General features: G+C 37.4%; 1 protein-coding gene across 2 annotated transcripts in view; it reads right to left on the bottom strand.

Moving 5' to 3' along the window:
- Nucleotides 1-422: 422 nt before the first annotated feature.
- The window catches only part of FAM193A (family with sequence similarity 193 member A), a 78,810-nt gene continuing 54,534 nt past the window's right edge, over nucleotides 423-24,698 (bottom strand). For both annotated transcript variants that reach the window (XM_042808255.1, XM_042808254.1), the window contains 13 exons: nucleotides 24,570-24,682; nucleotides 24,175-24,417; nucleotides 22,001-22,154; nucleotides 21,720-21,899; nucleotides 18,471-18,722; nucleotides 15,876-16,074; nucleotides 14,324-14,596; nucleotides 13,710-13,992; nucleotides 11,268-11,454; nucleotides 9,134-9,364; nucleotides 6,480-7,323; nucleotides 3,996-4,077; nucleotides 423-1,312 (listed from right to left, as the gene is read on the bottom strand). In XM_042808255.1, the coding sequence (XP_042664189.1) occupies nucleotides 1,219-1,312; nucleotides 3,996-4,077; nucleotides 6,480-7,323; nucleotides 9,134-9,364; nucleotides 11,268-11,454; nucleotides 13,710-13,992; nucleotides 14,324-14,596; nucleotides 15,876-16,074; nucleotides 18,471-18,722; nucleotides 21,720-21,899; nucleotides 22,001-22,154; nucleotides 24,175-24,417; nucleotides 24,570-24,682 (3,135 nt within the window). In that variant the 3' untranslated portion in view covers nucleotides 423-1,218. The remainder of the gene's footprint in view (nucleotides 1,313-3,995; nucleotides 4,078-6,479; nucleotides 7,324-9,133; nucleotides 9,365-11,267; nucleotides 11,455-13,709; nucleotides 13,993-14,323; nucleotides 14,597-15,875; nucleotides 16,075-18,470; nucleotides 18,723-21,719; nucleotides 21,900-22,000; nucleotides 22,155-24,174; nucleotides 24,418-24,569; nucleotides 24,683-24,698) is intronic.

Genomic DNA, 24,698 nt, shown 5'->3' on the forward strand with positions numbered 1-24,698 from the left:
TTTACACAGATCAAAATCCTAAATTACCAGTTTTCTTCCGTGCTGGGCAATACTATGCAACCTGTAAAACATTACTATATTGTTAACTGTTTACATGATTGTAACATTGAGCTTAGCTACTTCATTTCTGCACTGACATTAAATTGGAAATTTTTGTATTACCTTGTTTCTCACAGATTATCTACTGAAATAGAAGCATTACAGTAATTCACAGAATACACAAACTTAATACCAGCATTCAGCAAGAGTCTTTCTTACTGTAGCAGATAGCAGTTTTTCCCATCAGCTGGCAAACAAGGAATACGCTACAGTTAGGTAGAGTTCACTGACCAATTCTGACACAAGATGAAATTATTTTAGAAAAGCATTATTTTTTGGTGTGTTTTTTTCTCCCCTTTCCCACCCAAGCAGAAAAAAGCAAGACACGAGTCTTCTGCCATACTAATGTATTCCATCTTTCAAAAAGAAAGACATGATTTTAATATTACTTAACAATATGTTAAAAAAGTAGCCAGTTAGGCTTCAGTGTTAATACAATTATACACTCTATAACAGATTTGATAGTGTGAGTACTGTTCTTTTTTAAATTTTCTCATTCTGCAAGTATTCTTACACAAGCTGGCTACAAGTCAGGAAAAAAAATAAATCAAAACACAAATAGCGTAACTTGTACACTCTTAAACAGTAGATTGTGAAAGAACTGAGGAAATACTTGTCCCATAAGAGCCTCTTTTTCAGGAAGTCATGTCAGGAGAATTCTGGAGCAGATGAAAGCACAACTGACTAGGTCCATTCCTTTGTCAGGAGTCAGAATGACAAAACATAGCTAGATGCAGAAGTGACAGGAGCCACTGCAGATGATGCAAACTAGCATTTTGGCCTCCACCCAAGCCTAAGCAATTTAAAGTCTTTGAGGCCAAGGCATTCAGAAGGAGATGGAAAAGAGCTATTGTTCCAACTCCAACGGCATACAGCTACAATCAAGTAAGTCTCACTCACAGACTACAAGCACACAAGCTAACAAATTCAGGTAGAAAGTGGCAATTTTTCAGTCCGCAAGAATTATCAGGCCAAAGGGTTCAGTGCAGATCCACACAGCACTGGGGACAAGGCAAGGCAGCACTGGCTCAAGACCAGATAAGCTCTCAGCACAGCAGGACAGATAAGTGGAGTTGTCGTTCATTGATTCCTGCAGGGTTCCCTCCCCATACTGTCATTTCAATGTGCAGCAAAGGTGGTTTTTTTCAAGCTAAAATTGGACCAGTTGATGGAAAGTCTCTGCCTTGTCTGTCTGGCAGAATCCAAGCAGAATCTGAAAGGAAGAGAGGGTAATAAAGTGAAACCAATATACTTAACATCAAACCACAGGTGTTACCCCTCTTTTGAAGAGCAGCTGTTATTCAGAAAGACAAAACCTCTTAAAAAAAAAAAAAAAAAATCACACCAAAAAAACCCATCACGCCTGAGAAAATAAAAATCACTTCTCCATCACTCAAATACATCCTAAACCAGTTACTTTAAACACCACTGCATTATTAAGTGAATGAAGTAGCAAAGAACACTTCATATTTAGCAGTATATAAGCTAGCTGAATGCTAAGTAGAAACAGAACTGACATTGCTCTATTTACCGAAAACCTTGTAAGAATGGAGTGGTAGGTAATGCGTAAAGCAGAAGCACCAATGGCATGGGATATTGCTCCTTCTCGTCTGAATACAGCAAAGTTATGATTAAGACAAAGATCTAAGGAAAGGAGGTTTGTTTATAATAAAACAGATAAGTAGCCCAGATGCCTGGAAAAAAAAATACCTTTAGAACAAAAATCCACTTATTCACTTTCACTGAATACAATTTATGGAAGAAATTTTGTTGAAGGTTGACATGTACAGGCATTTCAGTGACAGTTAATTCATGCTGGAGAACGTTATCAAGCCATGGTGTAGCTTGTTTAGGCTAAAGGCTGCATGACAACATGAAGGCAGTGCATACTCCTCCTCTGGAAGGCTATACACCTTCTGTAACAACTGAAAGCCAAAAAAGGGGAGCAGACAGGAGGAAGGAAATAGAAAAGGTACAGTTGAAGGTTAGAAAAACTACACTTGTACTTCCTATACTAAAGTTCGAAGTAGCTTGCAAATTTAATTCTGAAGTCAGGGTGTAATTTAAGTATCCATCGGTCACACCATTACAAAGCAGGAAGACGATGAATTAACAAACTATCAGTATGAATTCAGTAGGCCTGTGCAGCTCACTACCATGGAGGATTACTAAAACAAGCAGTATTGCTTTGTTGGAGTTACTATGTTGGAAATTATCAAGTGATAGAAAACATGCATTAAAGGTGCTTTCATGACATTGAGTAGCTGCTTTTATCCCCTAGAACAGCACCTATCAGGGATTTTCAGACACCTTTCTGAACAGGTATACATAAAACAATTGGACAGTTACACACACTTCCTAACAGATGACAGTAAAGGAGTAGATTACACTCATTACTGAATTAATTACAAAACAGTATCAAATTTGAACTCTTCATTTGAAATCACATTTGACAAATTCATCTCCAAACTTCAGCTGTACTTCTACAAATATAAGACACTGCTTCATTTGTCCTATTAAGAGTACAGAATGGGTGGAAAGAACTTTTCTATTTTCTTGTTACAGATAGTGCAAACTTGAATGAAGCTAAGAATATTCCATGAAACCCATAACAAAGGCTTATGCTATACCAACTCTAACACTATCTATTATATGCCACATTTCACCTATAAACCCCACATGTTGATTGAAAAAAAATCCTTTAATTTGCACCATTCAAAAACACTTTTCAAGAACAGAGAGTATACACTTTTGAAAATTTCAATGTCTAGTACATAACTCCATAAGCACAGACAAATGCACTTGGTATAGTAATAACAAGCAGCACAGAGAAGTAGTTGTACTCTGTCCTTTGCAAGACCCAAACATACATTACATCCCAAACACACAAACTATGAAAACTATATAGATTTAGAAAAGAACTTGAAATCCATAGGGAAATCCCTTTCTTAAAAAATTCCACCCTTTAAACCAACAGCTTTAGTTGTTTTGTGAAAGGCTACTCTTGATTCCTAAATTATTAAATTGCAGGAAACTGATTTACTCATAATGTTTCTGGTTTGGCTATCATGATGAGAGGCCTACTATTCATGGGAAACTAGCGCACACAGCCTCCATTAAAGAACACAACTTTGGGTAGATTTCAGTATTATGGAAGAACATGTGCTATATTATTTAAACGTGAGCTGTTTGCCCATATTTGATGAATTTAAAGGTAACTAATGTGATGCGTAAATCCAAAAAGCAACCAAAATGCACAGAAGAAACATGTTTCACAAGCACAGGTTCATACTATTCTTTTACTGTCCCTGGACTATCATAAGCATCCCCTCTTTATGACTGATATAAGCTAATATCCCACAGTTATACCATCTCTACTTCAGGTACAGTATAAAATTCCAAACTAATAGCTCCTATAACAAGGAGGAAAGCATCATGAACAAGGCTTTTTGAAGTATCTATTTGGAAATTTAAAATGTAAAGTCTTATTTGTTCAACACTTAGCACAGTGTTTTATTTATTTTTTTTAAAGCACTGATCAGTACTATTTGGTCTGTGTGGATAATAAAAGAAAAATTCATGCAAACATTGCTTATAGAGAAAAATGGTAACTGAGGATATTCTGAAAGTCTTGATGAGAACCTGGGGGACACACAGATGATTCTGGCACTCGTTTCTGTATGAGCTACTCAGCTACAATCTGTGCCGATAGATCTATAGCTTTGGTGATTGTTATAGTATTCAGAGTATCAGCTGTAACAAGATTTGCTGTGCTACAACACAGGCTTTTCTGCTAGGAGTTAGTTTTTAAATTGTGGGCTGATTGTTTGTTTTTAAAACTGTGGCATATGGGAAAAAGCACAACAGCTTTATGTGCAGGGATTACAGCACTTTACCTTTTAAAATATTCCACTTCTCGCTCTGTTTCATCCATTTCCACACTGTCTAGATCAATGTCTTTGGGTAGAAACACATCATCTACAACGGAAAATGCATGACAAATTTACATTTCATGGGGAGGGGGAAAAAAAAAAAAGAGAGGAAGAAGCTTGAAGAAGATGCATTAAAAGATATTTTTGGAGAACTGCCTGAACTTTGTAGACTGCTGATAATTCATGTTTAGGCTGAATTAACACAAATTTATCATTAAAATCTCATTTCTGAAGCAGCTTCAGAATTCCAAATTCCAAAAAGGGTGAGACAAAGAAACTAACCAAAACCACTTAGTATACAAATCAGAACTCTCTAGAATCCTTGAGGTTATGAAAACAAACTACTCTCTTCTAAAGAGAGTCTAAAAGTTGCACATCTTTGCTGTGCAACTTACTGCTGAAGAACCAGCAGCCCTATAAACACAGGGCTTTCTGATACCCCTAGTTTTCTTCATAACAAGGAGTTAAAATACTGACAGAATAAATTTAGGAAACAGAGAACACACCAAAAGCAATACTGTTCACTGCCTTAACACTTAATTTAAAGCTTAGTTAAATCACGCCCAAATTTTTCTACCCTCTTTTCATGTTCTTTCAATTAGCCTAATTCTAATTTTTTTTCTTAGTTCATTTTTTTGCTGCTCTAATTTAGTGTATCAACTCTATGTCTTTAAGAAATTGCAACTGAAAAATTTTATATCACAGTATCTTTCTTGTAGTTCTAAAGTCAGAACTACTCAGAGTAGCGATCCAGTCCTGACTTTTCAGAGAGCAGCACAATTATCTCTTTAAAAATTCAGAAACATATGCCGATGTTTTTTCAAATTCAAAAATTAGTTTTCAGAAATTGTAACTATACTTGATTTAAACAGCAGAAAACAATGGTAAGGGGCAGGGAGGAGGAAAAGATGCAGGAAGCTATCTTCATTCTCCTACAGTAAACACCCTCCATCACCACTCCCTTCACCAGTTTCTCCTTTAAATGTCTCCAGTCTTCTCTTTCTGCTCCTAATTCTAGAGCTTTGTCTTGCTCCAATGACTGGAGTATATTCTTCTTGGTAAATTAAAAAAAAAACAAAACAAAAAAACAAAACACAAACAACCAAAAAAACCCAAAACCACAACACAGTATGCACAAGAACTAAGGTATCAGAGAAGAGGGTTCAATGCTGTATTGCTGCTGGATTGATACGGAATGGAAACACTGAACATCAGAGGAGTTAAAAAGGAAGACTGGTGGGTTGACTCAACCCAACCATGAAACCACAAAAACAAAAGTTGGGCTCTACACCTAGCACTTGCAACAACCAGGAATTCGGTTTACATTTTTGTTACAAAGCTTAATAAACACAAGTATTTGGAAACACTGGCAGAGACTGCCAAAGGATTATGGTCTCCTATCCTGACGTGCTTATCAGACAGAACAGCAGTGAGAACTGCAATATTAAGGCATTCTGGTGAATGGGCATTTACTTTATGCACTGTTACCACTCAGCTCTCGGGTGATCCCAGGGGAATGACCGGGTGCTCTGAGCAGACAGATGTCCGTACCACAGAACTGCCATCCCAACTGGCAGTCCCAGTAGGGACCAAGCATGTGCAGGAATAAACTGGTACCTGAGAATGGCAGTTTGATTAGCATGCTGACAAAAACAGCCAGCTTAGCACTGCATGCACTTCTCAGTGCTGGGTTCAGCTGTTAGATGTTTTCAGAAAAACAAAAAAATATGTCGAGAAGAAAATTATGGAAGTGCAACTTCCTTGAGTCAACTCAATCTTCTATGGTTTTATTATTTCTATCAGATAAATAAAAAAAAAATCTGTTTAATAGCACAAGCTAATATTCATGTGGAAAACCCAGTATTATTAACTAATGAACATCCCACTAAATTTTCACTGTGGCAAATAAAAAATAGTATGTTCTTTTTTGTATTTGCTTACTTGCCTGTTAGTGTAATTAATATATAAAAGGAATTATTTCCACTGAGAAAATGCATATTTATGCATGAGTGATTATTCTTTGGTTACAGAATCCCCTTATTTCCCTCACTCAAAGAGTAAGATGAACTTTAGACTATACTCTTAATGCTGTATGAGAGACAACCTTGCTTTTAAAGAAGTTCTAAATGGATTTCAGCCTATTATTGAATTATTTGAAATATTTATTTTAAACAAGATAGGCTTTACAGAAGAGACTGAAATCCCATACAAATTCAGCAGCATATGCTAGCTTATTCATTCTTTAAAGCATCCTACACCTCTTTACTAAAACTATAAGCATTTCTTAATTGTTATAATTACAATGACTTGAGTTCTCCTGACACGTGTTTTTCTGTTTCTCTTAATTCACATTGGCAAAATTGGCCAAAGATAAAGATTTCAAATTTCTGGACTTAAATAGTAACAGTAGAAAACAACCCAAGTTCTTTAGCTTTCTTAAATACTTACCAATGGAATTGTTCACTTTGTCCCCTTTTTTCTTCTTGTTTTTCTTGTTCTTGCCTTTTGGTTGAGGAGAATCCGCAAGTATTAGCTTATTATTTTGTTGCTGTTCACTTGGTGAAGGGGATTCACTTGTTATGGGTGCTTTCTCTTCCTTTACGTGGTTCAACTGTTTTTTGTTGTTATTGTTTAATTTCTTCTCATCCTTTTTAGGTTCTGCAAGTGTTGGGATCTCTGCTGCCTTTGCTTTGGATTCTATTTGGTTTCTGGTTTTAGTCTGAATCTCAGCTGCTTTGGGAGATTCAACAGGCTTTTTCACTTGTTCAGCACACGGTTTGTTTATCTGCTTTAGTTTCTGTTTGCTATTTCCTTCTTTATGTTGATGCATAATATCAAGCAGAAAAGAGAGGGGCTCATGCTGCTTTACACTTCCCTCTTTCTGATAAAGCAGCTTTGAGTCTCTAGCGTTTACAGGATTGGATAGTTCACAGCCCGTCTCTGAAACCGGCCTCTGTTCTGTATGATTCACATGTCTCGACAGTGAACTGGAAGAGGTTTCTATCTTTTCTGATTGCTCAAGTGTACCATTCTGAATGTCTTCGGGTGCGTTTGGGACAGATTCCTTCACTGCTTGGCAGTTTCGAGTAAGCATTTCCACCTTCTGACAGTCTTTACTTGTTCGTTCTTTCTTCTTTTTCTTTACAGCCCGCAACTGCTGAAGTTCTTGAAGCCGTTGTAGTTCTTGTTTCAGCCTCTCTTCTTCTTCTTCCTCGCGTCGCCTCTGTTCCTCAAGCAACTGGTGATGCTCCCTCTCCCTGGCTTCTGCTTCAAGTCGAGCTTTTTCTTCAAGCTACAAAATAACAATACGTTTATTGAAAGTGACAAATATTTTGGAAATTAGAGTTTTAGGGATTATTACTTCTTTTCTCTATGAATGTTATAAATCCTAGGACATTAACATATGAACGTATGAATCCACAACTCTGCTCAACAAGAAAATACTATTTGTACAAAAGCTGCCCTTTAATGCACATTAAAATAATTTCCATATTTCTATTTTCTATGTTTCTGTAACGTATTTGACTGTTGTTAATACCAACTGTTGATCTTCTCTTTGATATTGCTGAGCCTAACTCCTTAAAGTTTTCTACAACTGCAGAAACCTGCTGAAAACAAAACATTCATCTTAATTTTCAACAACTGTGTCCATTACTAAGGTAACTCAAGTTTGCATCATGTTGCGTGGTTTACCTGATCTCCTGCTATGGTAGAGTTGCTCTGTTTCAGTGTTCACAAACATTAGGAAGAGCAATCATTAAAGAAATTTTACAGCAAAACACTAAGCACATTAAAGTTACATTAAAAGTTGTCAAAAATAATAAGTGTAGTAAAGTTTTCTGTTGTCAGCTGTAAGTTCATTAGCCACATGAAACAAAGTCTCAAAGGATTTTTTTACAGCCATTACTGAAAATGCCTAAAATTTTGCTACGCAGCATTGATCTTGTATCATTAGCAAAATGAAAGGAAGTTGTGCACAGAGAACAATCACGTCCATTTATTTTCTTGCATATTTAGAAGTGTCTGTATGGAATTACTTTTTCAATTACAGATTTCATGCAAAAAACTCTGAGAATCTTTCACTTCTTATGCTCAAACTGCATTGCAAGAGCAAAGTGAATTTTGCCTTGTGAATTTTTTTTATAACTCACTCACTAAGCCCACAAGTTGCTGAATAGCGCTACAACATGAACATGAAGAATGTAACTTGTGAACATCAGCCCACAGAAGCATTTAAAGAACACTGAATTAGTGCCAACAAGGAAATCCACAAACAAGAAACAAAACGTGCTTACCAGAATTCAAAAGCATTCAGTAACCAATCTCATTGAGCCTTGAAACTTATACCTAAAGCTGTTACTTGAACTGCAGCAAGAAAAGCCAATTTCCTTCTTGGTCAACTTAAAGTAAGTCTATATTTCCTCTATTAACTAGGCAAATATTGTTTTCAAAAAATAATGTCACTGTTACACTTTGCAGCTTTTTAAGAAATGTTTCTGCAAATTTCCATTTGAAAGCAACCTGTAATTTTTAATTCCCTGCCCCATCTCTGCAGCTTGCCACTTGACTCTGGCTTGGGATAGCCCTTTGTGTCATCGTGTGGCACAGCATTTATCCTCTTTTGATCAGGACAGCAAGGTGCCCAGTGCAATCATGTTAAAAATATAAAATCTCAACTTTCCTTCTCTCATACAAACACTGACCTTATGTCTCTTGGCTTCCTACAGAGATACTTTATCATAACCATTATCCCAGTACAGAAATGCTAGTTTTCCAACTTCCCCCACTCTTAAATGTCAATTCTACAAAACAATCAAATTCTTAACTTCTCTAACACCTAGAAATAGCCTTCTAAAGTGTGGGAAATTAAAATAGAAAGCTGACTTGCAACAAAACACATGACACTGAGGAATCTTCCATAACTCCTCAAGTAGCATTGGAGCAGGTAAGCTAGCTGTGTATGTACAAGCAGGCAGTGTACCACCAACTACACAGAAAACAATTATACCACTATTACAAAGTCAGTATATAGTGGTATACTTACAGAGAGTGCACAGATTCAAAAACATGAGGTCTAGGATAAATATACTTCTGCGTCTTACCTTTCTTTGCTTATGTCTGGCTCGCTTGGCTGCCCGAGAACTGCTTACTGGTTTGGTTTCAGAGCTGTTTATAAATTGTAGCAAGTCTTCCACCTTTCGATGGTCAACAACACTTTCCCTTTCAGAGATCTGATCTGGTTTCTTCGGCTGTTCCTCTTTCCTTTTTGTTAGACGTAAACGAAGCTTTTCTCGCATCTCTGCATAATTTCTACTGGTTGGTGCAGCTGGAGGCTGAAGGACATGAGACAAAAATTTAGTGGCTAAATGTAAAAATTTCACTGACTTTTGAGATTTCGAAATTTTAGAGACCTTCAAATAACTTGGAAGGTCCACACCTGAATATCAAACTCCTTATTGTTTGCATGTGTACCTAAAAGGTATATTTAACAGGCAACAGACCTGTCAGACTTGGTGTCAGCTTGTGAATGGCTCATCTTGTGCAGGAATACACAACTCAGAAAACAAAGAAATACCTTTAAAAGCAAGGAAGATGTCCATGTTCTCTTGTGATGGGTGTACCACATTTGAAAATTTGAAAGAAGCAGACATTTGCTGCTGTTTCCATCTTATCTAAAGTCTGTTTCAGAGTTCAGGCTACACGGGCCTCTGGGCTGTAACTGTGAGGGCCCGATTACCCTGCACTGAAGCAGGCCAGCACACCTCCAGCAGAGTCGCATCAATAACTTGTTAACACTGCTGCAAGTTTAATCTTTACTACATGTTTCATATCTGAATTCCCATCCACTGCTCCTGCCTCTCAACTCCTCATTCATCCTCCACTCCTGCTGCCTTACCCTCTCTTGCACCAGATCTGATGCCCATCTGTTTGGAGCTACACCAGTTCAACTTATTAAACCAGCAAGACAAAACCTATTAACTTAAAAACCCTGTAGTGTTCTGCCACTTCAGCAAAATTAATAGCTTACTGTGCAATCAGATGACTACTGAAGACAGATCAATCATGGGCATGGTGGGAACATGCAACAAGAAATGAGGTCCCCTCCCTGCCCCTTTCAGCCACAGAGCAGGGGCTTTTAATTCACTTCAAGCCCTAATATGAAACCGCATCTGATCACATACATATGTGGCCAATAAACTGAGCTTTTACTTTAAATAGGAAAAAAATGCCAGAGATTCCAATTCTACTAATTAGTTTATTATTAAACCAGACTATACACAGATTTACAAATGAAACCACTAGGAAAATAAAATTTTAACTGAAAAAAAAATTAAATAATGTGGCAACTTAACAGCTTTTAGCATGTCATTTGTGCAAATGAACAGATATGATTACAATAATTCACTAGATATATTAGTAGTATGAAGTTAACTTAAGGATGCTTCAAGCAATGTGTTAAGTATTACAATAAAGAATATAAGGGAAAATATTTTGTATAACCTGCATGCTTCAGAACTTGAAAATTTTTTCAAAACACCGTTTAAGTAGAAATACAAGTCAGTGCCTATCCAAATGCACCAGTAAAGAAAATTGTTTATAATACTGAAAACAGGGAAAACACTGTTCAGGCATTACATTGGTAAATGTATAATTTAAACTTGCACTGATCCTAAATTCAGGTAATAATGTTTTGTGGGTTGTTTTTTTTTTTTTTTCCTTTGGTTTTGTTTTGTTTTTTTCCCTTCCTTTTTTATAAAACAAGTTAAAGTCGATACTTTGAGGATTGCTATTTTTACAGATGGGAAAATGGTTCATAAATTGCCATGAACATTAAAAAAGAAATCCTACATTAAATGTACTTTCATCCAAACTCATCACATTATAAATTACACTACTGCAGATGAGTACATGAATTTTGTAGAGTTATTTAAATTGCTCCATGCCCTATTTGCAGTTTCAGTCAAACATGGTACCTATTATCCAAGTCAGTTGCTTCCTAAATCTTTTAGTCATTTTTTTTTTTTTTTTTTGCTCTTGAATTGCTTTTAAAGGGAAGTTTGTTTCAATCTTTCATTTCAAGGAAGAAAATTACTTTCTAACCATGCTCCTTTTACTACCTCTTTTGAGTAAGCTCCAGTGCCACCTCCTTAGTTGTAGTCTGATAAACCACATGCAATCAATGACGAATAAGTGACAAAAAAGAAAATAAAACCAATTTAAAATCCAACAACTTACTCCTCCATGGCCGAAGAACTCACAGTAACAGCAGTCACAGTATTTTCCTTCCTTTTGATTTGTGGATGTTGAGGTACTGGAGCTATGCTCTGAACAACTGTCTTCATCTTGGCTCTCCTCTCCATCATATTGTTGATGATCATACGTGTTACTGTTCTCACAGCGATGGCCCTCGCAATCAGGATCACTACATGAAGTGAAAAAAGTTTATAAAAAACTAGATAATAATAAGTAAGGTATTTGAAAAAGAACATATATAGTTATATGTACATCTACCAGAAACAATGCCTCTCAAACTGGGATATGAGCCACCAGTGATGCATCAAATCCTAAAGCCTTCATCCAGGAGCCTGCAAATGGAGATGCTCAAAACCAAGTACCAAGGTGAGATGATACATGGGAATGTGATTTATAAAAACTCATTTAGTGACTCACTGAACGAGCAGCCTAGAGAATGAGCTTTGGAACTGGTCTTTCTGGCTTTAAACAGGTGAAATAGCTTCAGAAGTAGTGATTCTAACTTTTTTAAATGGAAGGGTTTTGAAACTGCTGCCCATCTCATCACTTGTGGTCTGAAGAGAGCTGTGCAGTTGCAAAGTACTCAACTTATTTCTAAAATACCCTAGTTTTAAATACATTTTCAAGCTCCTGACTTAAAACAAAAATTCAAGGTCTCATAAAACCAAAATGTTCCCATTACTGTCTGCACCTTTATTTTCAAGGGGAAATAATAAGCACATCTCTCCAATAAGCAGGTACATGGCAGTTTATTCCCTCCAGAGCTCTGCACAGCTGTGCACCCAACATACCTACTGTCTAGTTCTTCTAAATCTGATGTGATCTTGCTTCAAAAGCAAAAAGTATTTTTTAAAAAAATCCACTCATCTAGCATTATTTACTTATTCTTACGTTAGAAAGATGAAAACAGGTCATAATTAGTCTTATCTGCAAAATGTATGTGAATCTTCTAACTTCACTTCCTCTCTCCTTTTTTCCCCCCTTTCTCCTTTTTCAAGAATTAGTGACCAGGACAGAATGAAAAATTGTTCAACTTCAGTACCCTAGTTAGGGAAAAGGCACGCAAAACTGTTGCATCTAACAGGATACACTGCCAGTCAGTGGAAACATTCAGACTAGTCAGTTTAAGCATCCCTTGCATCACTGTTTCTTGCCTGTTGAGAGTTAGCATTACAGCACCCAGTGGTGTAGTGGCACAGCATGTGCTAGGAGTAACATACAATTCCATAGAAACCAAGGCTTCATTAGCTCTGTTCCTCAGTCACTAGATCGAAAGGCTAGAGCGTAAAGCAGTTTTTCCCATTATAGCGCATCACCAACTCATATAGACTGCAATAGTCATTTCTGGGTTCTCTCACAGTTCATTCCTTACGAACTAAAATTACTTTATCATGTTAGCACCTGGAGATGGTAAGAGTTGGATTTCTATTGCATTAAATAGCCTATATTCAGTTCTCTCCCCACATTAGGTAAGAAAGTGTCTTTACAAAATTGCAATAATTTCTTGAGCATGAAAGAACAGTTACTCATTTTGTGATATCATCAATAAAACCAGGTGATAACAGAAATATAGGCATTTTTAGAAGCATGTCAGGTATGCAGTTATCCAATTCTGCCTAAATTTCGCATCACCTTCTGAAAACTACTGCAGTAGCCAGGAGACTACATTCATAGCAACGATGACCACTGACCTACAGGTCACAGAGTACTCAGAGCAATGACTCAACTGCTTTTCTGCTATGCCTGTACTCTTCAAACATATTGAAGAGTTGGCACCACTGTCAGTCTGCCACAATACATAACACTACCAGAAGCCAGCTCCACCAAACTCCTCCCAACCCCCAAGACCTTTGAAAACCTTCAGAAATCAGAACATCCTTCCATGCTACAACCATTGTATAAAGGGTGGGACTGATACCTAAGAAGCCTTCAGTGTAGTCAGGTAAACGCGTTAATGTGTGGCAGGTTTCAAGACCATGTATGAACTTGTTATAGTTTGAAATAAATCTGTCTACAGACTCCTTAAGTTTTCACAGCTTTTCATTCCTGCTTGCCATGTAATGCCAAAATGACAGAAAACAGGTACATTATACAACAGGTTTGTATCTCAGCAGCACCAATCACTACTGGAAATAACAGAATAAGCGAGAACAGAGCTTGACTTACTTAACCCAGATTACACTTCTGTAAGTCAGCAAACATTCGTTTTCAAGCCTCTAAACTCAGTAACTAGATTCTGCAATGGAAATCATATTTGTAAAGTCTCACCCAAGTTACATAGTAAGATTCTGAGCACAGGTCTCATTTGCTGAACACAGACAGCTCTTCTTTCACACTACAACCACCGGCAAAGCAAAAGAAGAATCTGTATTTTAGTTCCCATTCTATAGGAGAAAAGAATGACAACAATAACAACAAACTTACCTGCAGACACTTGGTGGGGCACTTACAGAGCTGTCTGTGGTTGAAGTAGGAGGTGCAACTGTGGTAGGACAAAGACCTGAATGAGGATCCACAAATCCAGGGGCTGTTGCAGCAGTTTTGGGAAAAGAAGGAGCAGCAAGATTTGGAAGATGTGGTGTAGATGCTGGAGACAGTGCAGCAGGAGACAGTGAAGGAAGGGATGCTAAACTGGTAGGACTATTTCGTGGTGCAACTGGTGCAGAATGTCTATGGTCCTCTTTATTAATATTGTGGAACACTTCACCTAAATTGCAGAAAAAATAAACCTCTTACAATTAAAAATAATTAATAGGTCTCCTACAGCCACCCAAACAATCATGCAAAGTCCTGGGTGTTCTCTGCTTCTGTAAAAATCAGCAGTACTTCAACACATTTCTATTACCAGTTCTGAACTCTAACATCAAGATCTTTAATCCATGAGTACAGAGACTGTAACTCAAGAGTAAGAAGAACAGCAATTAGCAAAAATCATCATGTATACATACTATTACTAAAAGAAACACATATAAATCTTTACGGTTAGCTAAATGTACTTGAGTGAGTTATTAAGATGTATGCGAATCACAAATCCTTACCTATTGATGAAGGTCTCTTGGATGATACTTTGAATTGGTTGCTGCTTGACTGCACTGTAGTTGCTGTGCAGGAGACGGAAGAAGTGGCAGAAGAGGTTGCCATGACAACTTTATTAGCTTCCATAAAGGCATCCTGGAAATTGTATAGACACTTCTTCTTTGCAGCATTTTTTTTCTCTTTGCTGTCAGTAACTGCTGTTGCTTCATTGCTAGATGTAGTAGGAAGTGCTTCGGGTCTTATTTCTGAGAGTGCTGGTGCTAATATATCACTCCCTTCAATTGAAACACATATAGTAATTAAGAATCACAGAATTGTCCTTATGTCATTTAGAATTAAACATTCGATAATTTAGTTCAGAAAAGTAAGGATATATTGTTAGTGTTGGCTTGGTAGGATTAGTAAAATGATCTTCCTTTCCCCCTTCCTCCTGTCCCCAAAATACAGCTGTAACAGTAAGTGCTAAGAAGTCTCAGAGCAGAAGTCACAAACCTTAAAGTTACAGTTGTAAGAACACTACTAAATGTGTGTTAGCAAGTAGCAAAGATGCTACAGATACCTTTATCCATTTATATTTTAAAAATTAAAATTGGACACCATTTTACATGCTGAGTATATAAGCTTCAGTGTCTGAAGTCCAGGTTAGCCATGCAACAATTATAAGCAGAAACAACATATCCTGCTATCAATATGACATCATAAATCTTATCTTACTTGAAATTCCAGCCAACTATCATAACACCTTTGTGATAGACCTTCCACACAAGCTTGCCACTAACCATCTGTTGGAACAGCTACCCATAACTACATTTGTAAATGGATGGGCTACTGGGGAAATTTTTTGGAGGTTTTTAATGCCTTTCCTTTTAAATATCACTGTAGTAGCTTGACATAAGTTAGCATCAGATCAGTCTGAAAAAGAGCCAACACACAAAGCCAAGCTTCCTTTTTCATACAAGTCAAATATGATAAAAAAAAAACCAATTTAATATTTGCTATGATGTGAATGGAAAGCTCGCTCTCTCTCTGTTGTTATTTCTCTTCTATTCTCTTTCACTTTAACCAATTCCAAAGGCTTCCTGGCTTAAATGAATTTTTTGTTTGATTTATGCCTGCCTTTTTGAGTGACAATGCGCAGTTATACCTGCGCATTATAAGTAGCAGGATGTAGTACCATGTTACCAGTGCTATTACGACCCTGTAGAAAAAGAGCAAGCCTTTGTGGCAGAAGATCAAAAGTTACTTAAGTTTCTCCTTAATTCCCATTTCTTTGCAACCCCAAACTTCTAGAAGAGAAAAATACTTCTACAGTGACTGTAGGTGAAAAATAGTGTGCTATTCTTCTGCCTTTAGCATCCTCTCCCCAATACATAAAAATCTGTTTTTCAATTTTCAGCCACACTGCAGTAGTAAAGGCAACAAATCTCTTCCAGAATCCCATTTTACAAAATCATGATTATGAAACCTACCACTCCTGGGAAAAAAAAGTGCCACACTCCAATTTGAAACATAAGGCTTTTAACTTGTCAGTGTTAAGTAGTAACAAACCCTCACCAGGAATTGTATCAGGCAAAAATGTAGCAGGATTCCAGTTCTTGTCATTCATCATCTCTGATCCCCAAAGACTTATAAATTTAGAGCTATTCCAATCTGGAGTGCTCCCAAAACAGCTTGGATAAATATGATCTTGGAGAGATGCATTGAATACTTGATGCTTGTTTGTATGATTCTGAACTGGAGCTGGCGGTAATGCCTACAAAAATAAAGAGTGTTTTCCTCATTAATATTCTGTTTGCTTACAGTCACTCCAACAGCAATATTCAAATCACAGTGTTTCAATTGTGAAAGGCATTATAAAAAGTGCAATAAACATTTCCCAGAATGATAAAAAGACTGATTTGTTGATTATTAATGCAGATAATACATTGTATAGATTGTATGTACGTGTATGTATTTTACAAGTCACAAACATAGCCAAATCTAAAAGCAAACTGATGAACATCAAAAAACATTGTCCAAAAATACCTGGGTTAATATATATATTGGTAGGCCCTCGCTTTTAATTAAAAGCAGTATTTGTATGAACATAGAACTTGTTAAGAATTGTTACCTTTCAAATCCCAAGCTGGCAAAACCAATCCTCTCTGACATGATAATCATTACCACAGAAGACAATTGTGATAAAGGGATTACAGACACTTCAGGATTGAAAATAAGCACAGTAGAAAATTAAAGAACACACTTATTATTTGAAAACATAATTTTTAAAGGTAATTACATTCTTCTGCTTCTTCCACCTCCAAGTATGAACAGGTTCTTGACTTAAAACTTAACAAACACGGAATACATCCTTTTAGTTTAAGAAGCAACTGGGAAAAAGAGGGAACACACGCTTTTTCTTGTTTTATAGAGGCAAGTTGTTCTGACTCAACCCATTTCTTCTGGCTGAAATTGTTTATTCACATTCTAAAATGTAACTTCCTCCCAGAAACCTTGTGCAATGCAAGCATTATACTCCATTACTGTCACCTTTAAAAAAAGCCAAGGAAAAGTGAGTTTGTTCTATTTTTGCACTAGATTTGATGCAATGAAAAGCTATGCAGAAGTAGATATATGTATTATAAACATCAGCTGAATCCAGTAGTATTTCAGACATGAAAGTCTAAATGCTGATGGCCAAGCAAACTGCTTATATACCCAGTCTCCTCCTCCTATACAGAAGGATTTGAATTATCTGACTAATGGTGAAGGTGGGAAGGGCTGAAATACCCTGCATTAAAGGAAGCCTGCACACATGGGTACAAAGAAACACTTTGCAGGGCAGAAGAGCCTATCCATGATGAACCAAGCATGATTCAACAGGTCTTATTAGCTCATTCACTACCAGCTCTGCTGAATTCAGCTGGCTCTTCAAAGGCAAAAGCTCCAGCTTCCACATATGTCTTTCCACCTTCATCACAACATAAATACATGGAGCCCAGCTGGTTCAGGTGCTGTGCCAGAGCTAATAGATCTGGCCTGCATTACAAAGCCACTCAGTGCTAGCAGCCTGCTACTCTGCATGGGGCTTCTGGTGCAGCCTTGACAGTGCGCTGCAGATGTTCTGCTACATAAAGGTCTTCTGAAAGGAAAGACAGCAGAGATCAGGGATGGGAGCTTGAGCTGATTGCTGTAAGGGACATAAAAAGAGCTCTGGAGGATGGCAGAAGGTGGGGTACAATTAGGGGTTTCGGAAGAACGGTAGTAGGCTGTTGAGAAATGGCAGGCTGGCACACTGCAGTTATGGAACTCATGCACTGCAACAGAGATAAAGAAGGGACACCCATAAGACAGGAAAAAACAGAGTGGATGTTAAGAAGGACAGCAAGAATAAGTTATAGTCATCTTACTGAACTAGTCTACTCTCCTTGCAACCACAGGATCACTGGACCAGATGAAAGGGAGACAAAAGGAATATGTACCTAATGACAAAGCAGCACGCACAATTCAACTGGTTTAAATAGTATGTGAAACAACATCACATTAACAGTAAATCTGGCTTTTGACTCATACTTCTGAAAAGCTGTCACCTGGTCCCAAAACCTTGTTCCACATCTTTCTCTTGTTTATTACTTAAAAGTCTTGGGTCACAAGAATTTTGCAGAAGCTGCAAATAGCAAGTTCTCTCAAAGCACAAAAAACCCTTATAAATAGATTCCTATGCCTCAATTCTCTCAAAAATAAAAACCCCAGACCAAAACACTAGTATTTTGAACTAGAAACTGCAGGATATTATTGCCAAAATGGAATATTAAATTTTGACCTTCAATATATATGGAATGATTTAATTAGGCCCATTACACTGACTAAAGTTCCATCACTTCCCATCATTCAAGACTCACTTGACACCATGTGCTTTCTAATCACAGTAAGAAAATTATCAGTTTTCATGACAAAAGCTACCCTTAGCCCTTCTGTATGAACCTTCTACCAATTCCGAATCTGTCCTGTTCCCTACCCTCCAATATTCCCTCCAAAAAGACTACTAAAAACAGACCACAATTTAAAGCAATTTTCATGGTTTCGTTGATATTCAGTCATGCTGGTTTATACAGGTACACAGTATTTTTCCTGGGATGAGGATGCATCTGTCTCCTCCATCAGGCTTACCTTATTGTGTGTAAAGGGAGAAGCTGTATACAAGGTGGGATGAATAAGCGGACGAGGCAGATGAGGAATAGTATGCAATGGTATATGTCCATGGATGTGAGGATAAAGATGAAGTGCAGGATGTGCAGGTTTTTCAGGATTCATAAACTGGTGGCCAGCAGGCAGGCGTCCAGTTGCAAGTGCAGAGGCTGTTAGACCTGAGGCTTCTTGTTTGCAAACGTGACATTCACAAGCATTTGGACCTTGATCAGCCTGTAAGAAAATAAAAATAAAACACTCCCAAACTTTTTCAATCTACTTAACAGACAGTAAAATTAGCTATTTCCCCCATCCTTTTTTCTTAGTAATAATCAACAGTATTTCATCTTCCATACATCAATATCTTCAGAGCATCCACAGGATTCTTTCATTTAAGACCAATGGAAAAACCTTGTAGTCAAGTAACAGCACTAGTGGGGAGTTTACCTTAGTTGAGAAAATCCTGCCCTAAAAATTGACAGCATTTCATACTATACAGACACCTAATGTCCATTATCAGTGACAACAAATGAGATACTGATACAAGTAATCAGGAACAGACAGGAACATGAACATGGACAGAATCTGATCATTACTAGGCCATTAATTACCCTACTATAAAAAACCAAACAAAAACAAACAAACAAACAGTGTGTGTAGGAAGTACTAAGGGTTGATTAGCTGCTGGAGTTGGAAGTAGCCCTGATCTGCATTAGGCAGAGCACTGCCAGCATGTCAAGGGTGGTGATCTTTCCACTCTGTTCATCACTAGTAAGACACAGTTGGGGCGCTGGGTCCAGTTTTAGGCTCCCCAGTACAAGAGACACATGGGCGTACTCCAGTGAGTCAGGTGAAGGACCACAAAGATCATTTAGGCCTTGGAGCATCTGTCATACAAGGAGAGGCTGAGAGAGGTATGATAGTTCAGCCTCGAGAGAGACTTAGGGGGATGTTAGCAGTGTGTGTTCCCTGAGTGGGCAGGGAAGAGCAAAGTGGTCAAAGCCAGACTCCTCTCACTGGTATCCCAAGAAAGGACAAGAGGAAATGGGCACAGACTGAAATACAGGAAATTCCGCTCTAACTCAAAGCATTTATTTGTGAGAGTGGTTGAACATTGTAATGTTACCTGCAGCACTTCCGAGCCTCCCGACTGGACACAGTGCTGACTGACCTTCTCTAGGTGACCTTGCTTTGAGCAGGAGGGCTGGGCGAGACTATCTGCAGATGTTTGTTCTGAACTCAACTATTCTGTGATTGTGTGAAGCTGACGTTGCTCACAAAAAATTTCATAATCGCATCAACCGTAAGGAATCCATGCCTTATTAGAACCTTTTATTGATCTAAAGGTACCATTAGCCTCTGTTGTCTCAAAAGCTTTCAAGACTTTGGAAGAAAAGCAGCCCAGGAAAGAACAGCTCCATTACCCTCTCTCAGCTCGGTACTTTTTCCTCCCACTGTCATCTGACATTTCACTGGAGATAATTTTACCGGAAGTCATACCAGGAACACTTCCCAATTGGTATTTTTCCCAGTAACGTGGCAGTACATGTTTCTCCAAAAAGCAACACTAGCCAACTTAGCTTTCTACAAAAGAATTGACAGGTGGTATTCTATGCCTTCTACTCAGAAACAAATGACTCTTCATTATTACTTAAAAGCATTACAGTCTTTGACACAAAGTGTATTTTAACAACTAAAGATTTCTTAAACCAAATAAAATGACTGAATTAGGTGTATAGAGAAGGAAAAATAACCTTCTCATAAAAATTAGTATTATCAAGAAACCAATACCAATCTACTAAACAAAAATGAAAGTGAAGAGATGTCAAACAGTATGGTGAGATTCAAAATCCATTTCTGCCAAACCTTTGGGTACTGAGCATGAAAAGGAATGCAAAGAGAAATAAAGATACTGACTAAATGAACAACCTTCACAGATAATGCCAAAAAATCTCAAGTGTACAAAACATGTACCAGTGAAATCCACCTGAATGCAGCTTTACAAGGTAGATACTCAGCTCTGATTAGAAAATCAGACTAAAAAAAATAAAGTCATTAAGAGTTCCTCAGAAAAATTCTGAGAAAATTATTTTTCCTCAAAGAAAACAAAAAAGAAAAAGGTTAAATCCACCTTTTTATCCTGTATTTTAGTTTACTACCCTAAGGCAAGTAGGCTTACATAATCTCATTTGATTTCCCATAACAAATGCTGAATCTGTTCACCAGTTTCAGAGTAGTTTGGCAGAGGTCTCAGCCCATATAGGTATTATGCCATTGGTCAGCCATACACAGGAAAAAAAAAAAGAATCTTAACATATTCACTGAAAGAGAAGTATCTTAATACTCTTTAACACACAAGAAAATACTTCTGGTGGAAGGCCTTACAAACACACTAAACATAGGGGAACACCTCATGGGAGTTCCCACCTGACTGTCGTTTAAGTTCTCAAAGATGCCCCCTCCGATGTGGATTCTTTTGTACACTAAGCAATAAAGGCGACTGGTATGTTCTTTCTCAAAGCAGCGAGCCTGTGTTGTAGCTGCAGGGTAACTTAGATTAAAAGCCACACAGTCCCAAAGACAAGTCCATCAGCTGCTTTGCTTTGGTGCTCTGCTGTTAAATCAAACACCACTATAAGCTGAGCAAATACTCCAGGCATAGTTCTCTGAGTGGTTTGGTGACCTTACAGTAGAAACCTTATTAACTTTAAATCATTACTAAAAAAAAAAATTAACAAACAAAAAAAAAAAATCAAATATCCCCAGCCCCATGCTCTAAGTCATGCAATACCTTGGGTTTTTAACAGGGAAAGTTAGTCCTCAGATAGAATATTAAAAAGTGCCCCTTAACTATGCACTCGCCAACATTCCCACCCAACACCCCAATTAATTTCAAATAACTTAACTTTAATATTTAACAATAACCAAGCTCAAACTTCCAAGCAGAAATGCTTCTTACTTTCTGTTTCTCATTCATATAGGCAGAAATAATTTTTCTCCCCTTTTACTGAAGCCACCTTCAATACAACTAACATATTAGAAATTTTGACTAAAGGAAGATATTAGCCATGACAATATACAATCAGCCGAAAAATAACATAGGTATCATACATATCTACTGATAATATATTAGAAGTTAAATATTAAATTGAAGATGTAAATGTATTATCATTTGAGCAGCCACATTTCAAAAATTCACTTACTAAAAGGGTTGCTTTTAGATTACTATACCTGCTGACTGGGGTAAGAAGGTGGTGGACTATCCATTTTTGCTTCGTCTTTCCTTAATGTCCTTTTTCCTAGAGACATTTCCTCCTTTTGAGTCCCTGGTGGTTCACCACTGCTCTCCCCATCTGCTTCTTCATCATCTGCTTCTGAGGAACTGCTGCTCGTACTGCTCACCTGAGGAGACTGGACAACATTAACTCATTAACACAGGGGTGAAGGACAGACCTTTCTCCAGCGAGTACATCCAACTGCCAGAAAAAGATACGACACTGTAAATGCTGTACCTCATCCTTCAATGCCATGTTTTCACCACCGCCATTTAGCTCACTGTGAATTCCATTCATGTTGGCTACAACCTCTGCATCGTCATAATTATTCAGTGGGTAGATATCAGCAAATTTTGCTGATAATGGTGCAACATCTTCATCATCACTACCACTAAGGGGAAAAGAGGCTTAGGTAAGTCACAGTGCTCAGTAACCTCAATTGTTGTGAAAGCAGGTAGAACACCAAAATGAAATAAAGTTGAGGGCATCCCTTGTATATGTGTTCCAATTAAGAGTTAAAGGATTGTCTTCCAAGTTGTTCAACTCAACTTCTTTTTTCAAGCAATAGAAATCAAGCAACCTACCATATAATACTACTGAATATAGCAGTTGCATGCCTGAATGACAGACTGGAGTGAAACTAAGAGTCCCTGCTATTTCTGTGTAAAATACTTCTTTACACAAGTATTTTAAAATACAAAAATATTTAAAATACAAAAAAACACCACTGTTTTCTGACCAAGAATCTATGAAATTAGTAATGGCAGGACATGGATGACCTTCAATTTGATGAAAAAAAGCCTTATGCCAATGACTTCCTTTACAGAAAGTGTGAAGTGGAAAAAAAGTACAATATAAAATTCAAGTTTTTCCATACATTAAATGTCAAATCAGTAAGTAGGGAACATTGAACAAATCACACTAACTTTCTCAATCCATCACACTAAATTGCTCAATAGTAATTAATTCCTTAACAATCCCACATCTACGTGCTTTTCAGAATCTGCTCTAGAATACTTAATGGAAATTTTTTCCATACAGACAGCTAGTAAAACATGCATGTTTAATTACCCGCTCCAGGGAAGTGTTGCAAAGATTGGTTAGTTAATGTTTCTACAACAATCCAGAGCTCTTAAAAGGGCTCTTACACTGTGCGCTTTATCTTTTTGCATTCCATGAGATACTACGCTAAAATTTAATTACATGATGGCACCATTAGGCATATTTCAAATGTGCAATGAGGAAATAAAACACAGCAGATATTATAAGACATAAAACGGCCCTTCCCCAAGGAGCAGTGGTATTTCCCTGAAAATAGGCTTCTTACAGTAAATAATACATGGATTCAACTGAACTAGCTTCTGAAGAGACCAACTGAATGGTTTCGGACATTTCAGCACCAAAACTAATGACAGTTTACAGAAATTGCAAACCACACATTTAAGAATATGTAGCTAAACATACCATCACATAGTCTGTTTTCAAGCGCTCCCCAAAATGGGTTCAGAAACTGAAGTCCTGTTATGGACAATTAAACCACTGATAGTAGTAGTGCAAAGGTAAACGTTTAAAGGAAATGGAACTTACTGAAGTGATATTCATCAGAAACATCCCACATGTCTGCACTGTCCTCATTCATCGCACCACATTAACACAGAGTGCTAATGCCAATTTCCTTCTCACAACAGGTATTTCATGAGTATTCCCAACAATACTTAAGTCAGAGGTTGTTATTTTTTAGCTATTCCTTTAGGTTATCACATGACAGAGGAGACTGCTGGTTAGCTGTACCCTGGCCACATACAGAAACCAGCCTACCAAGCAATTTTAACCCTTCAGAATTATGGAAGGGGCAGAAGTCTACCATTAGACTAATGCCTCAAATCTGATGGTAATTGTGATCTGAATGAAAGAAAGAGGGTGGCAGATAATTCTGATAGGGACAATTTTTGATGCAAGACTCAAGTTAACACAACTTCAACAATCCTAAAAGCCACTTAATAAAGGGGTTTTTGAAACTAAACTGATTCATATGAAATGACCACCCCTCAAAGAAGAGATCACCACTTCCCTTTCAGCCTAAGAAAATGTGACATTTTAAGATGATGCTCTAAAGTAGATCAGTACCTGATGTCCTTGTAATCTCAAAGCAGGAAAGTACTTACTACACACAATTCTAGCAATACTGTTAAGTCAATGTCTTCAGAAATTTTTAAGAACTTCACAGGATCTGTTTTTAATTTATGTTTGCACAACATACAGCACTGGAGGTGTTGTGTGATGAATACTGTACCATTATTAAAACATTTTCTGAGGTAAAGCTAGCATTACATAATGATAGTCAGTCAGTGCAACTTGACAACTTAAGTTCAATTCACTACAAAACTTTAAAACAGAAAAAAAGAACTTACAAAGTTGGTGCAGAACCATTATCTGTGAGGATCAGTCTGGGATGTTGCTGAATTGTAATAGGTGAGCTAGAACCTGATCCTGAACTTGCTGAAGACATACTGGGTGGGCGGATCTCAGACAGATAATCCGGAGCAGAATCAATTTGTAGTGGTAACTGGTTAATGTGAATATCATCCGTTATAGGAGAATCCATGATGCCACACGTTAAAATGTGTGAAAGGCTGCAGTCATCACAAGTACATCTGTTCAAGAATTAAGATTACAGGTTTTTATGACCTTGTTTAAATTGCATTCATTAAAGTAACGACACTCTTTGTTCCATAATGTATTTCCTTTTTCCTCAAACAAGAAATTAATGATTTATTATGATTTCATATTAAAAACATCAGCTCACCTTCTTCTATAATTACAGTTGGGACAGTCAGGCATGCTCAAACGTGATGACAGCATGTGTCTCATGGTGTCTGTGAAGTTGTTCTCCCCAGCTAGTGCTTTCTTGTTATTAAGCTGAAGTAAATTATAA

Source organism: Tyto alba, unplaced genomic scaffold, assembly GCF_018691265.1.
Source record: "Tyto alba isolate M040663 unplaced genomic scaffold, T.alba_DEE_v4.0 Super-Scaffold_6, whole genome shotgun sequence".
Taxonomy (NCBI): Eukaryota; Metazoa; Chordata; class Aves; order Strigiformes; family Tytonidae; genus Tyto; species Tyto alba.